The 20,378-nt window shown below is 45.4% G+C and overlaps 1 protein-coding gene across 1 annotated transcript in view; it reads right to left on the bottom strand.

Moving 5' to 3' along the window:
* LOC123772383 (G1/S-specific cyclin-D2) overlaps positions 1-14,509 on the bottom strand; it is a 46,106-nt gene extending 31,597 nt beyond the window's left edge. The window contains exons 1-2 of the mRNA XM_045765481.2: positions 13,867-14,509; positions 10,077-10,292 (exon numbers count right to left, since the gene is read on the bottom strand). Coding sequence (XP_045621437.1) covers positions 10,077-10,292; positions 13,867-14,070 — 420 coding nt within the window. The 5' untranslated portion in view covers positions 14,071-14,509. The remainder of the gene's footprint in view (positions 1-10,076; positions 10,293-13,866) is intronic.
* Positions 14,510-20,378: the final 5,869 nt, after the last annotated feature.

Genomic DNA, 20,378 nt, shown 5'->3' on the forward strand with positions numbered 1-20,378 from the left:
GGAGATGGTGAGTGACCTGGAATAAGGGGCTCTAAGGGACCAAAGTGGACCTTCTCAACCCCTCCCCTTGTCCCTCGCTCCGGGCGGTGGGCCCGCCAGACTCCTCCTCATCCCCCTTGTGAGGGGAACCATAAATGCATGTGAACAAAATTTGTTCTGTAGTGGAGAGAGGGAGGGGGGGGGGGGGGTGGAGGGGACAAGCGGAAGACCTGGGTTGTATGATCGGTGGGAGACAATGGACCAGGCACCCACACTTACTCTTACGCAAAGGTCCATGGCCGGAAGAGCAAATGTTACGAGGAGGTGCGTTTGTGTGGTGGACAGAGCCAACCTATTCACTGGAATAATGGCCGCTGGTCCCCTTCTAAAGTGGCCTGCGACGTGGGCTTACAGGAAATAAGGGGAATGCCAGCACATACACATTTATTATATTTTCGGGGGCATGTGTTTGTGCGTTTTTATAAAGGCACAAAGTGGCATACGCATGAGTGACCCTTAAGATAACGAATTGACAAAAAAGCAACTCCCAGGGTGAAGCAAGAAGCAAGCGTGTCCTTGTAAGGCACCCCCCCCCGCCCGCCACGCCCCTTAATGGACAAACAAGAACCTCCAAGATGCGCACGCCTATAACCAATATATAGATACATATATACCCCTATTCTCACAAGACTGTAATGGTTAATGGCTAATACTGAAAGCATTTAGCATTTAGACGCTCTTATTGGTCGCAATTTAAGCGACGAAAAGTGTTATTAAGCCCTGCTCCTTCAATTGGCGCCATGTCAAGCGAGCGTCTTGCAAGATCTTCCTGCCAGCGTTCCGGAACGACCCACGAGACGTGGAGTGGGAAGAAGTCAGGAGGCAGGAAGGTATAAGGATGCGTTATAATGCATTGTGTCATTATTCGTGAAATAACCTATAGAGAGCAGGTAGAAAATACGACCCGGAAGGAAGAGGAAGATAGGGAGAAGGGTAATCAAGACAGAATGAAGGAGCCAGAGTACATAACCTTTGTCCCTTGGGGCTGACATCCACGGGAAGTCGTGTAACAATGCGTATACATACTCTGTCTGTCTGTCTCTCCTAATACCAATCACTAACACAAAAGAGTTATCAACGGCACCACCTCCTCCCCAACTCCTCTTAGTTATGATATTCAAGAGGAATCAGCAACTCCTCTGCAACAACACCTTTAATATCATACAGCAAACTATGTTTAAAACTGAAACTCAACCGGGCAAACAGGTATACATGGGCCACATGTGAAAAGTAAACACGGGAGGCGCCAAAGTGGACCTTGTTCACTTCTCCCGAGGACTCTCTACACTATGTTTACCTTATGTATCGCCCACACCCACAAGCTTTGCATCATGTGTGTTCTGCCCCACACCCGCAGGGCAGACAACCATGCACCAGTTTCCACTAAGCTCATAACACAGTTTTAGGCACGTATCCCTTTTCCAAAGATTTTGGAGGTTTCAATAGACTTTCCAAAGACTTTGGACGTTTCAATAGACTTTCAAGTACTCTCTGTATCGTCGGCTCTCCTTGTCAAGTCTGGAAGACAAAGCTCGCCTCGTCTTCCAGACGAAAACAGCTACGCATCGGCCATTCCTTTCCCGCATCAGCTGGAACAAGTCAACAAACGCTAAAAACTTATTCCAAAACACTCACTGTAACTCCACACGTTCTCACAATCGGTATCAACCCGATTCGAATTAGTCAAATGTAAATCATTTTGACAATTCAATGTCTAATACATTAGATTTATATGCTGGAGCGTCTCCAGACGGCCCCTGGAGGTGTGCGGCGGCGAGTGAGGAAAATGGCGGCCGTCTTTGAAGCTCTGACATCATCGTCTTGAAAGTGATTGGGACGCGACGGGAGGCGTCGGTGGTAGTACACACACTACAAGACTTTCACCGGGAAGACTGTTATGGCTGCGGGGAGGAGACAATGGTGAGAGAGGGAGAGTGGGGGAGAATGAGGAGTGGGGGGTGACGGAAGAGAGGGATATTGGGGGAGAATGAGGAGTGGGGGGTGACGGAAGAGAGGGAGATTGGGGGAGAATGAGGAGTGGGGGGTGACGGAAGAGAGGGATATTGGGGGAGAATGAGGAGTGGGGGTGACGGAAGAGAGGGAGATTGGGGGAGAATGAGGAGTTGGGGGTGACGGAAGAGAGGGATATTGGGGGAGAATGAGGAGTGGGGGGTGACGGAAGAGAGGGAGATTGGGGGAGAATGAGGAGTGGGGGGTGACGGAAGAGAGGGATATTGGGGGAGAATGAGGAGTGGGGGTGACGGAAGAGAGGGAGTTTGGAGGAGAATGAGAGGAGTGGGGGGTGACGGAAGAGAGGGAGATTGGAGGAGAATGAGAGGAGTGGGGGGTGACGGAAGAGGGGGAGATTGGGGAAGAATGACAAGAGAGAGGGGGAGGGGGGGGGTGACACAAGAGGGTATAGAACAGGGAGACAATCAACAGTGAACACAATCAACAAAGATGACTGACACTATAGCTAAAGGTGGCCCAAACCAACCGGACGAGATGGGTATAAATCAACCAAGCCTGGATGAATACAGCAGAGGGGTGATGAGTCCGTGAGCGACCGGGTGAGTCCAGAGAGTGAGTCAGAGCCTGATGAATCAAATCAGGGGGAGGGGAGGGGGCGAAGTAGCGAAGGCGCTGGGATCATTTATCGTCTTGGACGAACTTCCCAGGCAATTGGGCCCTTGGCCCACCTAAGGAAGCCTCAGGCGATCCAACCAACTTATTTCTGTCTCCTTGTGATTGGGGGTTCTGGATTTAACAAGGCAAAAATGGGGGGGGGGAGCCGCCTTCGACAAGCCGCCAGCTTCCTGTCCTCATCGAGGGGCACTGTAGGTGTTAGTGGCCCTCAGGTAAATTCAGGCATCATAACATTCTTCATCACTGAATGAAATAACTGAAGCAAAAATTCCTGCTAGCTGCAGCACTAGATATTTTCTTCTGTGAACTCAGCAGACTTACCAAGGGCGCGTTCTATTAGACAAGGCAGCGTTCTATTAGACAAGGCAGCGTTCTATTAGACAATGGCGCGTTACCTGGTTGATACCTGGTTGATGGGGTTCTGGGAGTTCTTCTACTCCCCAAGCCCGGCCCGAGGCCAGGCTCGACTTGTGAGAGTTTGGTCCACCAGGCTGTTGCTTGGAGCGGCCCGCAGGCCCACATACCCACCACAGCCCGGTTGGTCCGGCACTCCTTGGAGGAATAAATCTAGTTTCCTCTTGAAAATGTCCACGGTTGTTCCGGCAATATTTCTTATGCTTGCTGGGAGGACGTTGAACAACCGCGGACCTCTGATGTTTATACAGTGTTCTCTGATTGTGCCTATGGCACCTCTGCTCTTCATTGGTTCTATTCTACATTTTCTTCCATGTCGTTCACTCCAGTACGTTGTTATTTTACTGTGTAGATTTGGTACTTGGCCCTCCAGTATCTTCCAGGTGTATATTATTTGATATCTCTCTCGTCTTCTTTCTAGTGAGTACATTTGGAGGGCTTTGAGACGATCCCAATAATTTAGGTGCTTTATTGCGTCTATGCGTGCCGTATATGTTCTCTGTATTCCCTCTATTTCAGCAATCTCTCCTGCTTTGAAGGGGGAAGTGAGTACTGAGCAGTACTCAAGACGGGACAACACCAGTGCCTTGAAGAGTACAACCATTGTGATGGGATCCCTGGATTTGAAAGTTCTCGTAATCCATCCTATCATTTTTCTGGCTGTCGCAATATTTGCTTGGTTATGCTCCTTAAACGTTAGGTCGTCAGACATTATTATTCTATTCTATTACACAATGGCGCGTTCTATTAGACAATGGCGCGTTGTATTAGACAATGGCGCGTTCTATTAGACAATGGCGCGTTGTATTAGACAAGTGTGCGTTGTATTAGACAAGGGAGCGTTCTATTAGACAAGGCAGCGTTCTATTAGACAAGGGAGCGTTCTATTAGACAAGGCAGCGTTCTATTAGACAAGGCAGCGTTCTATTAGACAAGGGAGCGTTCTATTAGACAAGGCAGCGTTCTATTAGACAAGGGAGCGTTCTATTAGACAAGGCAGCAAAGACATCAAGCTCTTCGTGAACGATATGGCCCGGGTTCGTATCCTAGCCGAGGGGTGATTGACTAGGCGCCAATCCTTAACGGTACGCCTCTGTTCACCCAGCAGTGAATGGGTACCTAGCTGTTAATTAAAACGATTTGGCGGGTCGTATTCCAGGGGAAAATTAAAGATTAAGGACCTGCCCGAAACGCTATGCGTGCTAGTGGCTTTACAAGAACGTATGAACTCTTGCATATATAAATAAACTACAAGGAAAGGACATTGGAGGGGGCCTACATTCCCTCCAATGCGTTATGTGTGGTTTCCTCCGAGGCTATGGGTCCCCCTTCTTCCAGCTAGAGGTTATCTTCAGGTTATCTTCAGATGATTTCGGGGCTTTTTCTAGTGTCCCCGCGGCCCGGTCCTCGACCAGGCCTCCACCCCCAGGAAGCAGCCCGTGACAGCTGACTAACTCCCAGGTACCTATTTACTGCTAGGTAACAGGGGCATTTAGGGTGAAAGAAACTTTGCCCATTTGTTTCTGCCTCGTGCGGGAATCGAACCCGCGCCACAGAATTACGAGTCCTGCGCGCTATCCACCAGGCTACCAGGCCCCAGGTGGTACTCCCTTCCCAATAAACTAAAATATAAAACGCTCCCCGATACAAGCGTGAATTAATAAAACGGGGAAAAATATAAATAAATGCAATTCAACACACACACACACACACGCCCGCGCAGGCGGAAGACATTAGTCAACATTTAGTGAAGTTGCAAAGTCTGCAACGTGGATTGGCACCTGTGATGGAGGTGGGTGGGGGGAAAGAGGGAGGGGATTGGCACCTGTGGAGGTAAGGGGGGGGGAAGGGGGAGGGATGGGACGGCAGCTTTTCCAAAGGTCACGTCTCCACCCACCACCTGGGATAGGGTGGGTGGATGGCTGCCTGAACCGGATAAGTGGGCTATCCGGAGTGGTGTGGACTGCTGGCTAGTCGAACCCCCCCCCCCTACCCTTCCCCCTCCCCTCTTTGGGTTGGTTGACCTCACCCTTAAGAGATATTATGACATCACCGCGACGTCACAAACCTTGAGCAAACATCAAACTGTATCTCTTATTGTGTGTGGTTAGGTTAGGTTAGGTTAGGTTAGGTTAGGTTAGGTTAGGTTAGGTCGGAACGGGTTAGGATAGAACGGGTTAGGATAGAACGGACAGGATAGGTCGGGGTCGAGCTATGATTGGTAGGGTAGGGTAGTAATGACGTAGAGCTAGCCGATTGATTGATAAAAGATTATGCCACCCAAGAGGTGGCACGGGCATGAATAGCCCGTAAGTGGTGGCCCTTTTAAGCCATTACCAGTATCAATAGATGATACTGGAGATCTGTGGAGGTGCGACTGCACCCTGCGTGACGGGAGATGTCTCCCGTCACGTAGAGCTAACCGATTAATTGATAAAAGATTATGCCACCCAAGAGGTGGCACGGGCATGAATAGCCCGTAATAGAAGTGACAAGTTTCTCATGCCATACACCCCTCCCCCCTTACCTAGACGGATAGGTTGACCCACCTGTTTAAACTCGGGAACTTGGTTTGAATATATTAACTAGTTCCCTCTTCCTCCTTTCTCTCCAACCTTTCTCTCCCTTCTCTTCCCCCCTTTCCTCTCACTCAGCCTACCATTATCCCTCACCCAGCCTACCCCTTCCCATCCTTCCATTATTCCCAGCAGGTGGTCTGCACCTCCCCCTCCCCACTAAGGAGGGGCGGGGCAGTACTGGGTGTGATGGAGAGGGGGAGCTGCTCCTACTGTCACCTACTCTCCCCTCCCCCTTATAATCAAGCATCCCTGTCCATTACTGCTGTATTACTCGCTAATAATGGTCCTCAGCACCATACAACCCAGTGTGTGTGTGTGTGTGTGTGTGTGTGTGTGTGTGTATGTGTGTGTGTGTGTGTGGACACACAATGGCGTTGGACACTCATTTAAGGCAGGGAGTATCGGCCACGAGCAGCTGTCATAGCTGTGCTTGAAGGACTGCCCTTGTTCCTACAGCTCCTTGAAGAAGCCAGTTACCAATTACAAAACGCTAAGAGGCGCCGCCCTCCCCCCCCCCCCTCCCCTTTAGAGCAAATCCTTTAAGACTTTGCTGAGACATTTTAGCCGGATACATCATAAGTCTTTCATCGACTCTGGTTTTTGCGACAGTGTGGCGGCGTCGGATGAAATCACTAGACGGGGCATCACCCAGGGAAGGGGCGGTGGGCGGCTCCGGAAATCACCAGTGTCAGTTACGATGGCACTGTAGCAGTTAGGCATACCGGTGGCACTGGCCCTGTGGCTGATGCTAAGTCTCCCTTAAAGGGGTGCCACTGGTCACACCAAAAGCCATGTTTCATGCCTTATAACTCTTCTTATAATAAGAAGTCCCCCTTCCCCCCCCCTCCTTCAATCCCCACATACAGTCCCCCTTTCTTTCTGCCCCCCCCCACTTCCCCCTCACATACACAAAGCTCCTCCCACACAAAGTTTCCCTCCTCCTCCACACACAACATAACCCGCTCCCGCCACTCCTCCTTCCCATGTTCACGTTTGGCGCCAAAAACGACATGGCGCCAAAAAGGATTCCGAAAGAGATACCAGGAGCCTTCGCATCGACACCTTCACCACCCAAAAGTCCACCAATCGTGTGATATACCATTCCAAGTCCTAAACTAACATGGAAGGCAAAAATAGAAGTGAAGAAAGTGTATAAGGGCGCAGGTGTGAACTCGGCAGCCCTTCATTAATCAATTGATCTCACAGTGCAAAGTTATTTGGCGGGACCCCAACCACCCGGCCCCATTGTTGTGTCCCTTCCAATCGATACACCGCGGGAAAATTTTCCCTCCATTACTAAATTGCAATAAAAAGCTATTTTTAACCCATACTATTCGACCACAGGCACGGTATGACTATTAATTTAATGCAAATTAATTCGGAGTTAAAAATAAAAAGGTGCAACAATTGAGCTTAGCCTCTGAGAGGGGTCGCGTCCAACAGCCTCGTTGACCAGTCCAGCAACCAGGAGGCCTAGTCGAGGACCGGGCCGTCGGGACGCTAAGCCCCGAAACCACCTCAAGGTAACACTGTCACCTCTGATCATCAACGCACACCTTCACTGACAAATGAACTCCCTGAAACACACGATTGGGTTAGACTCGTTCAAAATGCGTTCAAAGGTAAAACGCGGGGTAATTACTCAAGAACATTAACCTGTTGAAGCTGTTGTGCATGTTTAGGGGTGTTTAATGGTAGCTGGCAAACCTCTTGACAATTACCTTACTAATTACAATTTACATCTAACTAATTAAGGGATCCAGGCTGTCGGGGGGCAGGCATAAGGGTGACAAGCAAAGGTCATTAACCTTCAACTCCCGCTAATTGACTCGTCAGTGGGGTGTGGCCGGCGCCCTCGAAGGCGTGTTTGAAGTCAAACACCTATATACCTTTGAGGCGCGACCAAAGAGCCAGAGCTCAACCCCCGCAAGCACAACTAGGTGAGTATACCCATCTGTGCTCAGTAGCTAAGTTAGTAAAACTGCATATAACATACCAATATATACACAATACACTTATATATGATGTATGATTACAGCATGTATAAGTGTATCGAGCTTCAAAGTAAACTTTTGGCTTCCACTGGCTCAAAAAGTGCACTTTGAAGGGCATCACCAGATGATTGACGGTTGAGAGGCGGGACCAAAGAACCAAAGCTCAACCCCCCCGCAAGCACAACTAGGTGAGCACCTAGGCCGACATGCTATAGCCATATAGCTTTGAGCCTTCCGTCAGCAAATGGCAAACAAGATTTCACCTTCCTCTCGTCAACCTACTTTAGCTGCAGTAAACATCCCCATTTTACAGCCCAATAGAATTGTCCCGCACCCATATCTACCCCTCCCCCCAACCTATAGGCCTCATGAAAGTCCCGCCTACCTGCAAATGTGAAGACAAAAAAATATGGTGGTAAGTGTAGGCCTAGACAGACATTTTTTCGCCTTGGGTTTTCCTCATATACAAGGCCATTTTGTTTAGTTTTATGATACAATGGTAAAACATAAAAATAGGCTTTTTCACGTGTAAAGGCCTTAAAAAATGTGGCCTAAGTACACGAGTTTGTATGGTGTATACCTGGAACTGTATGATATACCTAGAACGGTGAATTGTATACATGGAACTCAAGTGTAATATGGAGGAATATATATACTCGCTGTCAACCATGAATGTTTGTGACTACTGCCTCCCCCTATTCCCCCACTCTTCCCTGCATGACACCCCAGAGCACAGCCTACCAGCACACCGCCCCTCCCCCTGCATCAGTCCCCAGGGCACGGCCTACCAGCACTATTGCCCCAACTCACCTAAGCCATTGGACACGGGTGAGCAATCACCAATGCGGTACGCCAAGCCCGGACTAGGTAGGTTTGGCGACCCGCACCTTGTCCTCCTCAAGTTCCAACATTTTTTAAGCCAAAACCGAACTTGTAATTTGTCCGGCAAACCGGACATGGATATACAAGAGTAGGGTAAAGACCCACTGTCAAAACATTGCTTCGCTGTGAGGCTAAACAAGTCACTCGTGGGAACCAGACATGTTTGGCATCCTATTTCCCTCCCTACCCTTGACGTTCCTACCAATCCTCGTGTAGGCTTCTCTCCCCACTTCACTACTGTCTCCCCATCCCTCCCTCACTCTCTCAACTACCTCATCATCCCCTCCCACGCTTCACCGTCTCCATAACCCTTCCCACTCCCTCCATCTCCTTACAAATCCCCCTTATCTCTTCCGGGCCTACATTATCTCACAGTACCCTCAACTTCTCACCTATCTCACAGTACCCTCAACTTCCCACCTATCTCACAGTACCCTCAACTTCCCACCTATCTCACAGTACCCTCAACTTCCCACCTATCTCACAGTACCCTCAACTTCCCACCTATCTTCCAAATGTCACACGTCTGTGGTCAGTACTGGAAGATTAGGCTGACCACGCTAGGCTATTTCACATTACCGAGAGGCTGAATCCTGCTAAAACTGTCTTGATTCAGTCCTAAGTTGAAAGCCACACAACGGCCGATATATTTTGTTCCGCCTTAGGCTTTCACAGACCGAAAGGATGATGACACATGCCAAACTCATCATAAAAGAAGTAAACAATACAAGAATGTGTATAGAAGCTTTAACCATCAAACAGAATCCAGACAATTTTAGTATTGCAATCGTGGGCTCTAAATTGCATACACGCATGTGGTAAAAACAAAATATATCACCCCCCCCCCACTAAAATGTCAAAACAATTCAAGACAAAAAATGAATTATGTGATCAAGCTTCTTTCAAAGTTCCCATAGCGGGCAGGGCTGGCCGCCTCCACCCGCAACCTACCCCAGAACCAACACCTTCCCAGGATGGGCAGAGCAAACACCTAGCTAGCCTGATGACCCACAAACCCATTGTTAACCTGTATTAACACGGGGCTGGTGTAGGAATGTCCCTCTGGGAGCCTGGCGCTAGGCTAATTGCACTATTTGCAACATTTTGGATGCTAATGATAAACCTGTATATTTAAGACTGATAAATTGGCTTGTTGTGATGCATTTACACGTCCATATATATACACACACCAATAGGGCCATGTGTCCCCTCGTGTCTCCATCACTCTAATGACATGTATAAATCTGTGTCCACCCTTATATCAACTAATACACCAACCCATAATTCACTTATGACATGTATACATTCAATTTTACATTGATACATGAGTTATCATGTATACCCCCCTCCCCCCACACACGTGCACCTACACAATACACAGTGAAGACATGTACACCCCGTGTACAGCCTCACACGTACACCCACTCATCACAAGGCAAGTAGAAGGGGAGTAGAAGAACTCCCAGAACCCCATCAAGCACGTATCATCATCATGCTATTAAACTCTAACATCCGTACATACCTTAATTTCCTCAGCCGTGACAGAGTAGTCGGTGTAGTAGGCAAGGAGGTCTACTGAGAGGGGCCGGCATTGTCGCAGCTTGGACGCCAGCAGGAGGCAGACGGCACCCAACAACTGCAGTTGGGTCCTCTGTACGACACACACACACAGGAAGCGATCCAGGAAATTGATGGCCACGACGAGAACTCTGTCCTCACAGGCCTGTTCTTCGCATACCTGTGGGCAGATACAAGCCAATTTTTAAGTACAGTAATTAACAAAAGGCATCAAGCCAAGCAAAAAACTTAACTAAAGAAGGCACCAAGCCTGGAAGATTACTTCCAGCAAAATATATCATTCAAGATGCCAATTTCAGAGTAAAAAGAGGCACGATCATTGGTGAGCAAGGTATCAATCAGATTTGACGAGGAATTATATATATATATATATATATATATATATATATATATATATATATATATATATATATATATATATATATATATATATATATTCAGTTGTTTCTTGGTTTACTTTACATAGGTTTCAGAGGCAGATTAGCATATCAAAACCATTAGTTACTAATGTGAGCGTGTTGAGTAGAATGGATGATGTAAAAATTACGGGCTATTCATGCCCGTGTCACCTCTTGGGTCGCTTAATCTTTTATCTATCTTTATCTCTCGATTTAGAATGCCTTAGCAGGGATACCAGTCTCTGATCCATCAATTTATGACAAATCTGTTTCTGTAATACCGCTTCTATTATTGAAAATTCTGCCTCAAATTATCTTCAATAAGAATGAGGGTGGAAACCTCTTGATCAATTCTAGACGAATATGACCCTAACTAAAAGTGTTTACGCTACAGAGAACAAAGTTACCAACATCTGGAGCTGTTTAATTTAATTTGTACATAGCCGATAAGACACAGGTTCATTACGAAGTTCATATGCTTTTGAACTCAACCTAAGTACATTGTACATAATGTTAATGGCTTTAAAATATCACTTAATATAACAAGAGCAACTAGATTAATAGATTTCAATGGAAAATACTTGAGAAAATCCATAAGGACATTTGGCAACCCAAGCAGACCCTGGATTCTTATAGCTGGTTGCTAAGACAAATCAATGCACTTCAAGCACATTAAAAGTACGTTTGCATAGCCTAGTGTTTTCCTTCTCAAACTCCGCAGTATTGTTTTTGTAACATATTTTTGCCCGGTATTCGTAAGACAAGTGTGAGCAAGATTTATTATATGGTTTCACACTAACGAGGGCCCCGACCACGTGAAACATGAGGCTTTCGGTTCGTCTCTATGGTAGGCCTAGACCTCGCGGCCATACACGCACATCCATACCCCAAGCGTACTTAATTGTAGACCCTATGCCTCTTGTACCCAAGCTCCAAACCCCCCGAAGGTTGAATTTACGGCTATACGCCTTTTAGGCTCCATGAAGCAAATGGCCTAAATTTCCAAGACATTTAAAAAGTGGAAGTTCAAGACTGTATTCCATTGTTCGAAACTATTTTCTAATTACGTGTTTCAGGAAAACAGGTTTTAACTCGTAAAGATACTCATCAAAGTGTTTGAAGGGAAGGTAACAACTATCTGGGGAAAGCATTAAGATTATATAGCACTTTGAAGGGAACGTTTGAATGACATACCAGTATTTAGAAATAGAACATTGTACAAGGGAGTGGGATTCTGTCTCTCCTGTTATAGGAGGCAGAAGATAAAGTGCCACATACGGCAGGCACTGAGCCAGACTGTCAACAGGATTGGCAATGTAATTATTGTCAAACCCTACTTTGAAATTCATAGGAATAATTTCTACCTCTATAATTCGTATGAACTTTAATTCGTTCGGACACCGACTCAACAAGTCTCCATCAGCTGGCCCAGCACATGGTACATATCTAATAACAAACCCGGTTTGTTTTGAAATGAATTTACAACATTTTAACAGATTCTCTTTCTATTAAGAACAAAATTCTCAAGAAAGAGAAGGAAGTCGACTATTGTATAGCCCTGTGTAATTCCACGCCTGGACTATGACCGCGACTTTGACAAATATTGGGTCTGTCACATGCATTGAGAAACATGTAAGGCCATGTTGGCCGGCAGTTTGGGACAAGCCGGAGGTGAGGGGTGGGGGGGGGAGGGAGGAAGGATAGAGGGGGGGATCCCTATCCCATTATGAATGAATATGATCCCACACATTCTCTTAATGACAACATATATTTTTGGCCTAAAAGAGGAACACTAATGGGTCTAACAGCATTGTGAACAGTTATAACATTGTTTAACAAGCCTAGCAAACGCTCTTTTTCGATCTAGCCTTTGCCAGCCTCCCAAATACCAACACACACACACGCGCGAATTTCAAGCGTGGTGATGGTCAGAATCTTTGGTCTGGGGACACTAGGTCGGGATTTGCAGGATGTGGTCAGGGGGGCAATGTGTGGGCAATTAACGCGTGGTCAACTTCTACCTAGTCAGGCCTAGTCAATCCTTACCTAGTCTCACTGAGGGTAGAATCGTAGAAGAGAATCAATTTGTCTACTACAATTGGTTTAAGTGCAAACTTCAGTCTGAAGGCGAGGGCGAGTAGCAGCCAGGGAGGGGGATGAGGGAGGGATGGTTGGCTAGGGAGGGTTGGTTTAGGGACACTAGCCTCCTGCCCCCCAGCTCTCAGGCATCAAGGATCATGTTACGGGCATTTCCTGTCTTAAAGACGACCGGCGACGATATAGCCTCAAACTACGATACGTAGAATATGCTGATACTGTGAGAATAAACTTCACATAGAATGCTACAATTACAGGTTTTCAAAAATTATTTAACTTACGAATTAACGATAAAACATAAATTGGCAGAAATCGAAGTGTGTTCGTTATCTTCTCGCTAATCATTATTCCTGTGGTTTATAAGCGCAGTGAATGCATTTACCATAATGAATAACATGTAGTTGTCAAACATTGACACCCGCAAGTTATAATTATTAACCTTAATGTTGATTATTTGTTCGAATAGTTAAGCAAGATCCAACAGTATTCTCAACACACAAGATCTTATGCAGTGCTGCTTGAAATTCAGCCTCACAGAAATGCCAGCACACTTGTTGGGTCCAATATTATATATAATTCCAGCTAGTAAATCAAGACATTCTTGAAAATGCTACCTTTACCAATTCCGTTTATAGTCGTAAACACAATAAGAAATGCAGAGGTAATTCAATTCACTCAGTCCAGCCTGTCACACACTACAAGTATGGTAATGTGTTGTCGCTAATCAGGCAGGCCAGATATGGAAACACTATGGGTCCCACAAGAGCATTGCCATTGCCGTGGGTTTTCACCCTCACGTTTTGACACAACACGTGGGGCGAAAACCTTCCCACGAGGCTTTAAACAAAGACAGAGGTAAATAATTATCAAAAATCACTAAGCTAGCAACGTAAGCACTATACAGCAATGTTTAATACATGGAGAATAGGACATAACACTTGTTCGGTGCCACTAACAGGGAATGTTGTCTAGCCTCGGAACAGGTTCCTTCCAAGACCTCTCGATCAGCTTGACAATGTGACAATTACCAGCCCCACTGTCAACAACAGAACTACTCAAGTATTTAGCAGTGACATGTTCAATTATTTTCAAGTGGAGACCTCATGGGAAAACCCACGCTAGGCCTAAGTCACCACTCAAGTGGACGGCTCACATAAACACCCACCCCTAGGCCTCTTTTTTAAGTCGCCAATCCTAGCAGACGCACGAACGAGTAACCACGAGGCGGGTGTAACTTACCTCAAGCATCCATCTGGTGATAACCTTCCGCATGTAAGGCTGGATATCGCTCTGTATGTGCTGGAAATAGTTCTGTGGTGGAACGTAGAAGGGCTGGAGCTGCAGCATGTTGGAGAGGACCCGGCTGTCTTTGACGAGAGAGGGGTCCTCGTTGGCTATCGTCTCCTCCGAGCAGGCTGGGGCCTCCGAGCAGTACAACTCCATACTTGTACCTCGTCTCAAGGTGTTTGACTTGGTGGACTTGAGTCAATATAAAGACGTTAGTAAGACTGGTCCTAAGTCTTGATTTTGGATCTCACACACACGAGCAGTTGTTCCTTTCCTAGGACCCAGCCACAGACTTCTCAGGCAGAAATCAAAGACCGTGAGAAACTTGCAGAATAGGCCTACTGGGGTAGAGGTTCACGCCTTTATTTTTCCAAAATCAGGCACAAATACCAACACTGCTTTTCCATATAGTCACTAGATAATTACAAACGGAGCTCTTTAACACAAACAGTATGTTGTCACATTGACTTGCCAATTGGTTTTTATCAAAAATAATAATAATAATCCAGAATGGGAGAGATGGGAGAGGAGCGAGTGAGCGTGGTAGCGAGGGAGGAGCGACTGATCACCACCCGTCAACTCCCAGACGCGTACTAGAAGCTCAGCTGCGGGTCGCCCAGCTGCTATCCTCCGGGGAAGGATAACGTTGCCAGATGCTGCTTCTCGCTAGGATTATTTCCACTCGCTAGGATTATTTCCACTCGCTAGGATTATTTCCACTTCCCAAATTTATTTATGGTTTGCCTTTCTCGCGTGTTATGGAGTATTCAACTTTATTGATATCCTCAAGTTTATAAGTTTTTGACCCACCGGCGAGGAGCACTTGAGAAGGAACCATTGGGTAGACGCCTATTGTCTTTATGAATGGCGGTAAGCAATAACCCTGAAAAAAAATTGTCATGAATGGTTTGTTTACATAAATATTCTTAAATGTAAACAAACCATATATATATATATATATATATATATATATATATATATATATAATATATATATATAATGATGTACACTTTATTATGCAAGGTTATACAGTTACATATCTGATTTTATACAAAAAATGAACATTAAGAGGACACAAGAAAAAGTTCGCTTCCTAGAGGCTGTAGATTTCCTCGAACTCCTCCGACGCCGGGCAGGAACCGAGGATGCAGCGGGCATTTTCCCTCTGGATCGCGACACTGAGGCGCTGAAAAGAGCCTCATATATATATATATATATATATATATATATATATATATATATATATATATATATATATATATATATATATATATATATATTCCATACACATGCGACTATTTTTTATCGTCTTGGAAAGCTTGCAATTCTACATGGTGTTTTAACCGACTTAATATTACGGAAACGCGAAAATAAAATATATTTGAGGCCGTGTAAATTTGTCCTTTTTTGCCCGATAAACTTTATTTTTTGTAATAATTCTCAGGATAATTTAAACTCCCTCAGCTGTTGCTTTATTATTACTAATGATATTTAATATACAGAGAGCGTATTTTAACTTAATTTTATATATTTAATTCTGGCTGTGAGAAAATATATATATATATATATATATATATATATATATATATATATATATATATATATATATATATATATATATATATATATATATATATATATATACAATCTAGTTTTGCGTATATTTGGGATGAGTTTCCTTAGCAAAATGCATATACATGCGAGTACAGTTATTCATGCTGGCACGAGTTTTCATGCAGTAAATAATATACGCACAGGCACGGATAGACGTACAAACACGGACATACACGTGCGCATATCCACCAGGGGAAGGCTTGAGAAAAGCCTTCTCAATCTCAATTTGGGGAGAGGATCAGCCCCAGGTTACAGTTCAAGGAAATTAAATATATATATATATATATATATATATATATATATATATATATATATATATATATATATATATATATATATATATATATATTATAGACTGGTATATACTCTACATATAACAGGTGCAGATATTCAGAGGGAATAAGAGGGAATACCAAAAGGTCTACGGAATATACACATCATCGTTCAAGTTACTGAGACCCAACCCAATCGACACTTTACCTTAAGGTTACCTTGAGGCGTTTCTGGGGCTTAGCGTCCCTGCGGCCCTGTCCTCGACCAGGCCTCCTGGTTGCTGGACTAGACAACTAGGCTGTTGGACGCGGCTGCTCGCAGCCTGACGTATAAATCACAGCCTGGTTGATAAGGTATACCTTGGTCACACTTGGTCTCACACTCAGGTACTAGTAGTAGTAGAAGAAGTAATAGTGGTAGTAGTAATAGTAGTAGTAGTAGTAGAATAAGCAATTGTAGCAAGATAGTCTACATTCCTGTTCCATACCCATAGTGTTACGTCAACATCAAGATGTTTCCCCAACGTGTTTACATCAATGTTTACCAAAGGAGCTGAAGAGTCGGAAGTGAGCCTTCTGCTGCTCTATCCAGAGCTCATCTACCTAGATATGACTTGTAAAAGAGCTGCAGCTTCCTATTTCACGAGAGATAACTACTATCTTGACCAAAAGGCATTCTATCATCGGTTTTTCCCCTGAACCCCATTTATTGGCAGGGAAAAGGACAGGAACTTGCCCTTTCTCTCATGCTGGAAGGGGGAAAGGGAGAAACCAGACTTCACTCTCACGCTGGAAGGGGTAAAAGGAAGGGCTCTTCTATTCGCCTCTTCCACGCACCGATATTTGATATAAGATTTATTTGGTTGGGGTGAGTGGGGTGTAGTTTCAATTGCTGGTTGAAGGCAAGGGGATGGTGGTGGTGGTAGTGGTGGTGGTAGTGGTGGTGGTGGTAGTGGTGGTGGTGGTGGTGGTAGTAGCGACGGTGGTGGTGGTGGTGGTGGTGGTAGTAGTAGCGACGGTGGTGGTGGTGGTGGTAGTAGCGACGGTGATCGTGGTGGTGGTAGTGGTAGTGGTAGTGGTTGTGGTAGCGACAATGGTGGTGGTGCATCTCAGTGTCCTGATTTTCCACTACGTATAAAATCCAACCTACTAACCTAGCCCGAAACCTAAGAATCTAACCAACCTAACAGAGCCTGACGGCTGAGTGGACAGCGCTCGGGATTCATAGTCCTGAGGTTCCGGGTTCGATCCCCGGTGGAGGCGGAAACAAATGGGCAGTTTCACCCTGATGATCCTGTTGATCTAGAAGTAAATAGGTACGTGGGAGTTATAGACAGTTGCTTCCTGGGGATGTGTAACAAAAAGGAGGCCTGGTCGAGGACCGGGCCGCGGGGATGCTAAGCCCCGAAATCATCTCAAGATAACCTCAAGAAGATAACCTACCTAATTTTATCACTCCTGTGCATAGAAAACTCTGCAGGTATCTGTAGACCTATTCATAGGAGGCTACATTTGTAACGTTGGTTCAAGGTCTGGTGAGGGAAGTGATGATGCTCTATTCTTCATCATCATCATCAGCCTCCATCATCATGCTTGTGATCACTATCGGCAGGAGGTAGATGCGTGGGTAGGGTAGATAAGTAGTGAGTAGGTTGGTAGATAGGCAGTCAGGTACGTAGGTAGCTGCGCACGCAGGTAGGTGAGTATATTGAATTTGTGAGCTATATATGAAAGAATATATACGAAACCTGTACATCTTTCCTCAATCAAGACGGCTTTGTTTACATTTATTCAACAGTTCATGATCGAAGCACTTCGAGGTTGTTTATCACAATAATAATCTTGGGATATGAAAATAAGAAGACAGTAAATTGTTTATTAAATACAAACAAAGCCTCTATAATTGCCAAAATGATACATGGGTTTCGTAAGTAGCTAGAATAGGATTCTAACTATTACTATGAAACATTTACACCACGTAAATGCTTTATGAATCCTATCCTAGCCTCATGTAAACACGCTGGGTCGCTTTCTCTCCAGAAATCTGGCTTAGGTTTTCTCTTGCAATGTGAGGGGTGACTATTATTCCCAGGATGGCAATATAGGCTTCTGATCCTCCGCTTTATACGGTTAATCTCCTATTTTTGTCGATTAAGTGTAGCTGTACAGCGGGAACGTTTGATCATATTGAACTCTTGACAGAGAAGGTATGTAAGAACGATCGAAAGAAGGACCAGGAGTGATATGATCACAACGTATAAGATACCGAAAGGATTAGAAGGTGATACAGATTGCTATTTCCAGATGAGGTAAAGCATTGTAGCTTTCTGTATTTATTCTGTCTATAGAAAGCATTCCGTTAGGTTCTGGACACAGCACCTGCAGACACAAATGGGTATTGTTGTTGTTGTTTAAGATTCGCTCCTTGGAACAAAAAAATCCAAGTAGCACGGGCTATGGTGAGCCCGTAGTGGACTTTTTTTCTTACAAATGGGTAATAAAACCGTATGAAATAAGTTAATCATATACGATATGAGTGATAAACATACTCTCTCGTAGTGTTTGTTTACAAACAAAACCCCTTAAAGCAAAAGTTGTGGAAGCGACATCGATTCATAGCACGTCGCGGAGGTTAAAACACCAGGAGGCAGAGCCCAAGAGCTAGACAACATCTCCCTGTAGAGTCAGTTAGGTAAGCACCAGACTTGTTACAAGCCTACTCCGCACCATACGGAGCTCCTTCCTCCCAGTGTAGTATTTCTACCAAATATCCTTTTTATCTCGCCCCAGTTTTTTGCAGTCCCCCCCTCCCTCCCCCCCTCCCTCACCCTCCCCCATGTTCTCCCTTTCCGGTTAGAGCGCCGGCGGCCGCGCGCGCACGCTCGCTAGCCCAGCTGATCCCCAAAATAAATAACTCGGTGAACCGACTCCCGTTTTCTGTTTGCCTAAGCGATGACGGAGGGGGAGACTTTGATCTGCGCGAAGTGAAGTTTTCGTCTATGAATCAGGCTTTTCAGGGCTAATGGTCATTGGCCTAGAGAGGTTAAATGGGGTAACCTATCGGCCTGGTCAGGGACCGGGCCGCGGGAACATTGATCCCCGGAACCAACGTAAGGTCGCCTAAAGGTAACGTGAGGTTTGGCAGAAGAAACACAGATATTGTAACATATTTATTCTTTACATACAAGCTTACTATGTAACATCTGACTTGTGATTTCTTAAGACTTAAAATATGTTATGTGTGGCTGTGTCATGTGTGGCTGTGTCATGTGTGGCTGTGTCATGTGTTGCTGTGTCATGTGTGGCTGTGTCATGTGTGGCTGTGTCATGTGTGGCTGTGTCCTGTGTGGCTGTGTCATGTGTGGCTGTGTCCTGTGTGGCTGTGTCATGTGTGGCTGTGTCCTGTGTGGCTGTGTCATGCGTGGCTGTGTCATGCGTGGCTGTGTCATGTGTGGCTGTGTCCTGTGTGAAACATACTCTCTGTTGCATGATCTTAACTCATTTCGGGCAGGGTTCAGATTCACGAAGCAGTTACGCAAGCACTTACGAACGTGTCCATCTTTCCTCAATCTTTGACGGCTTTGGTTACATTTATTAAACAGTTTACAAGCATGAAAACTTGCCAATCAACTGTTGTTATTGTTATAAACAGCCTCCTGGTGCTTCGGAGCTCATTAACTGTTTAATAAGTGTAACCAAAGCCGCCAAAGATCGAGAAAAGATGGACAGGTTCGTAAGTGCTTGCGTAACTTCTTCGTGAATCTAGCCCCAGGGGTCTTTAATCCTAATTTTCCCCTGGAATACGACTCGTCAAATCGTTTAACAACCAGGTAACCATTTTATTGTTGGGTAAACAGAGGCTACAATTAAGGATTGGTGCCCAGTCAATCCTCCCCTAAAGGTTGCTAGAAGTAGTTTTGTCCCCTTTTGGAGAATGGGTCGGGGGTATTCAGTCTAATCTTGCCTAGCCTACCCTACCCTAACCTAGCCTAGCCTAGCCTACCCTAACCTAACCTAGCCTACCCTAGCCTAGCCTACCCTAACCTAACCCACCACCGTATCTGTATTCAGCGTTGCCTGTGCCAGATGTGGAACGGGCAATCTTAGGCAAGAAGCCTGGTGCTTCTTTATGCTAGACTCAACCCTGTGAGAGCCTTTCAATAGTCACTATGGTCAATACCCAGGAGAGAAATACATGTTTGCTACTGGTTTAGCCTCATACGCATTTGTGATGTATCGAGAGGGATCTATAATGACTGATTATGTTATTGTAAAAGAGATTATTGTAAAAGAGATTAATAGGTTTATTTACACTATCTATATGCGTTTGAACAAATAGGGTTTTGAACATAGTGTCGAGAAAAGAGTTTGCTGTTATGAGTTCCATGGAAGAACAATTAGGTTTAAATGATCTGTGAAATGTTCACTTCTTGGGTACCGTGTCTGTACCCCTGCTTGGGTACCGTGCCTGTACCCCTGTATGTACCCTGGCACATGCACACTACCACTGATAGTGATGCAAAATATCAATGCATCACATGTACCACCTGGCCTGTCACGTCCCAAACCACCTATCCC

This window comes from Procambarus clarkii, chromosome 17 (assembly GCF_040958095.1).
Source record: "Procambarus clarkii isolate CNS0578487 chromosome 17, FALCON_Pclarkii_2.0, whole genome shotgun sequence".
Classification (NCBI taxonomy): Eukaryota; Metazoa; Arthropoda; class Malacostraca; order Decapoda; family Cambaridae; genus Procambarus; species Procambarus clarkii.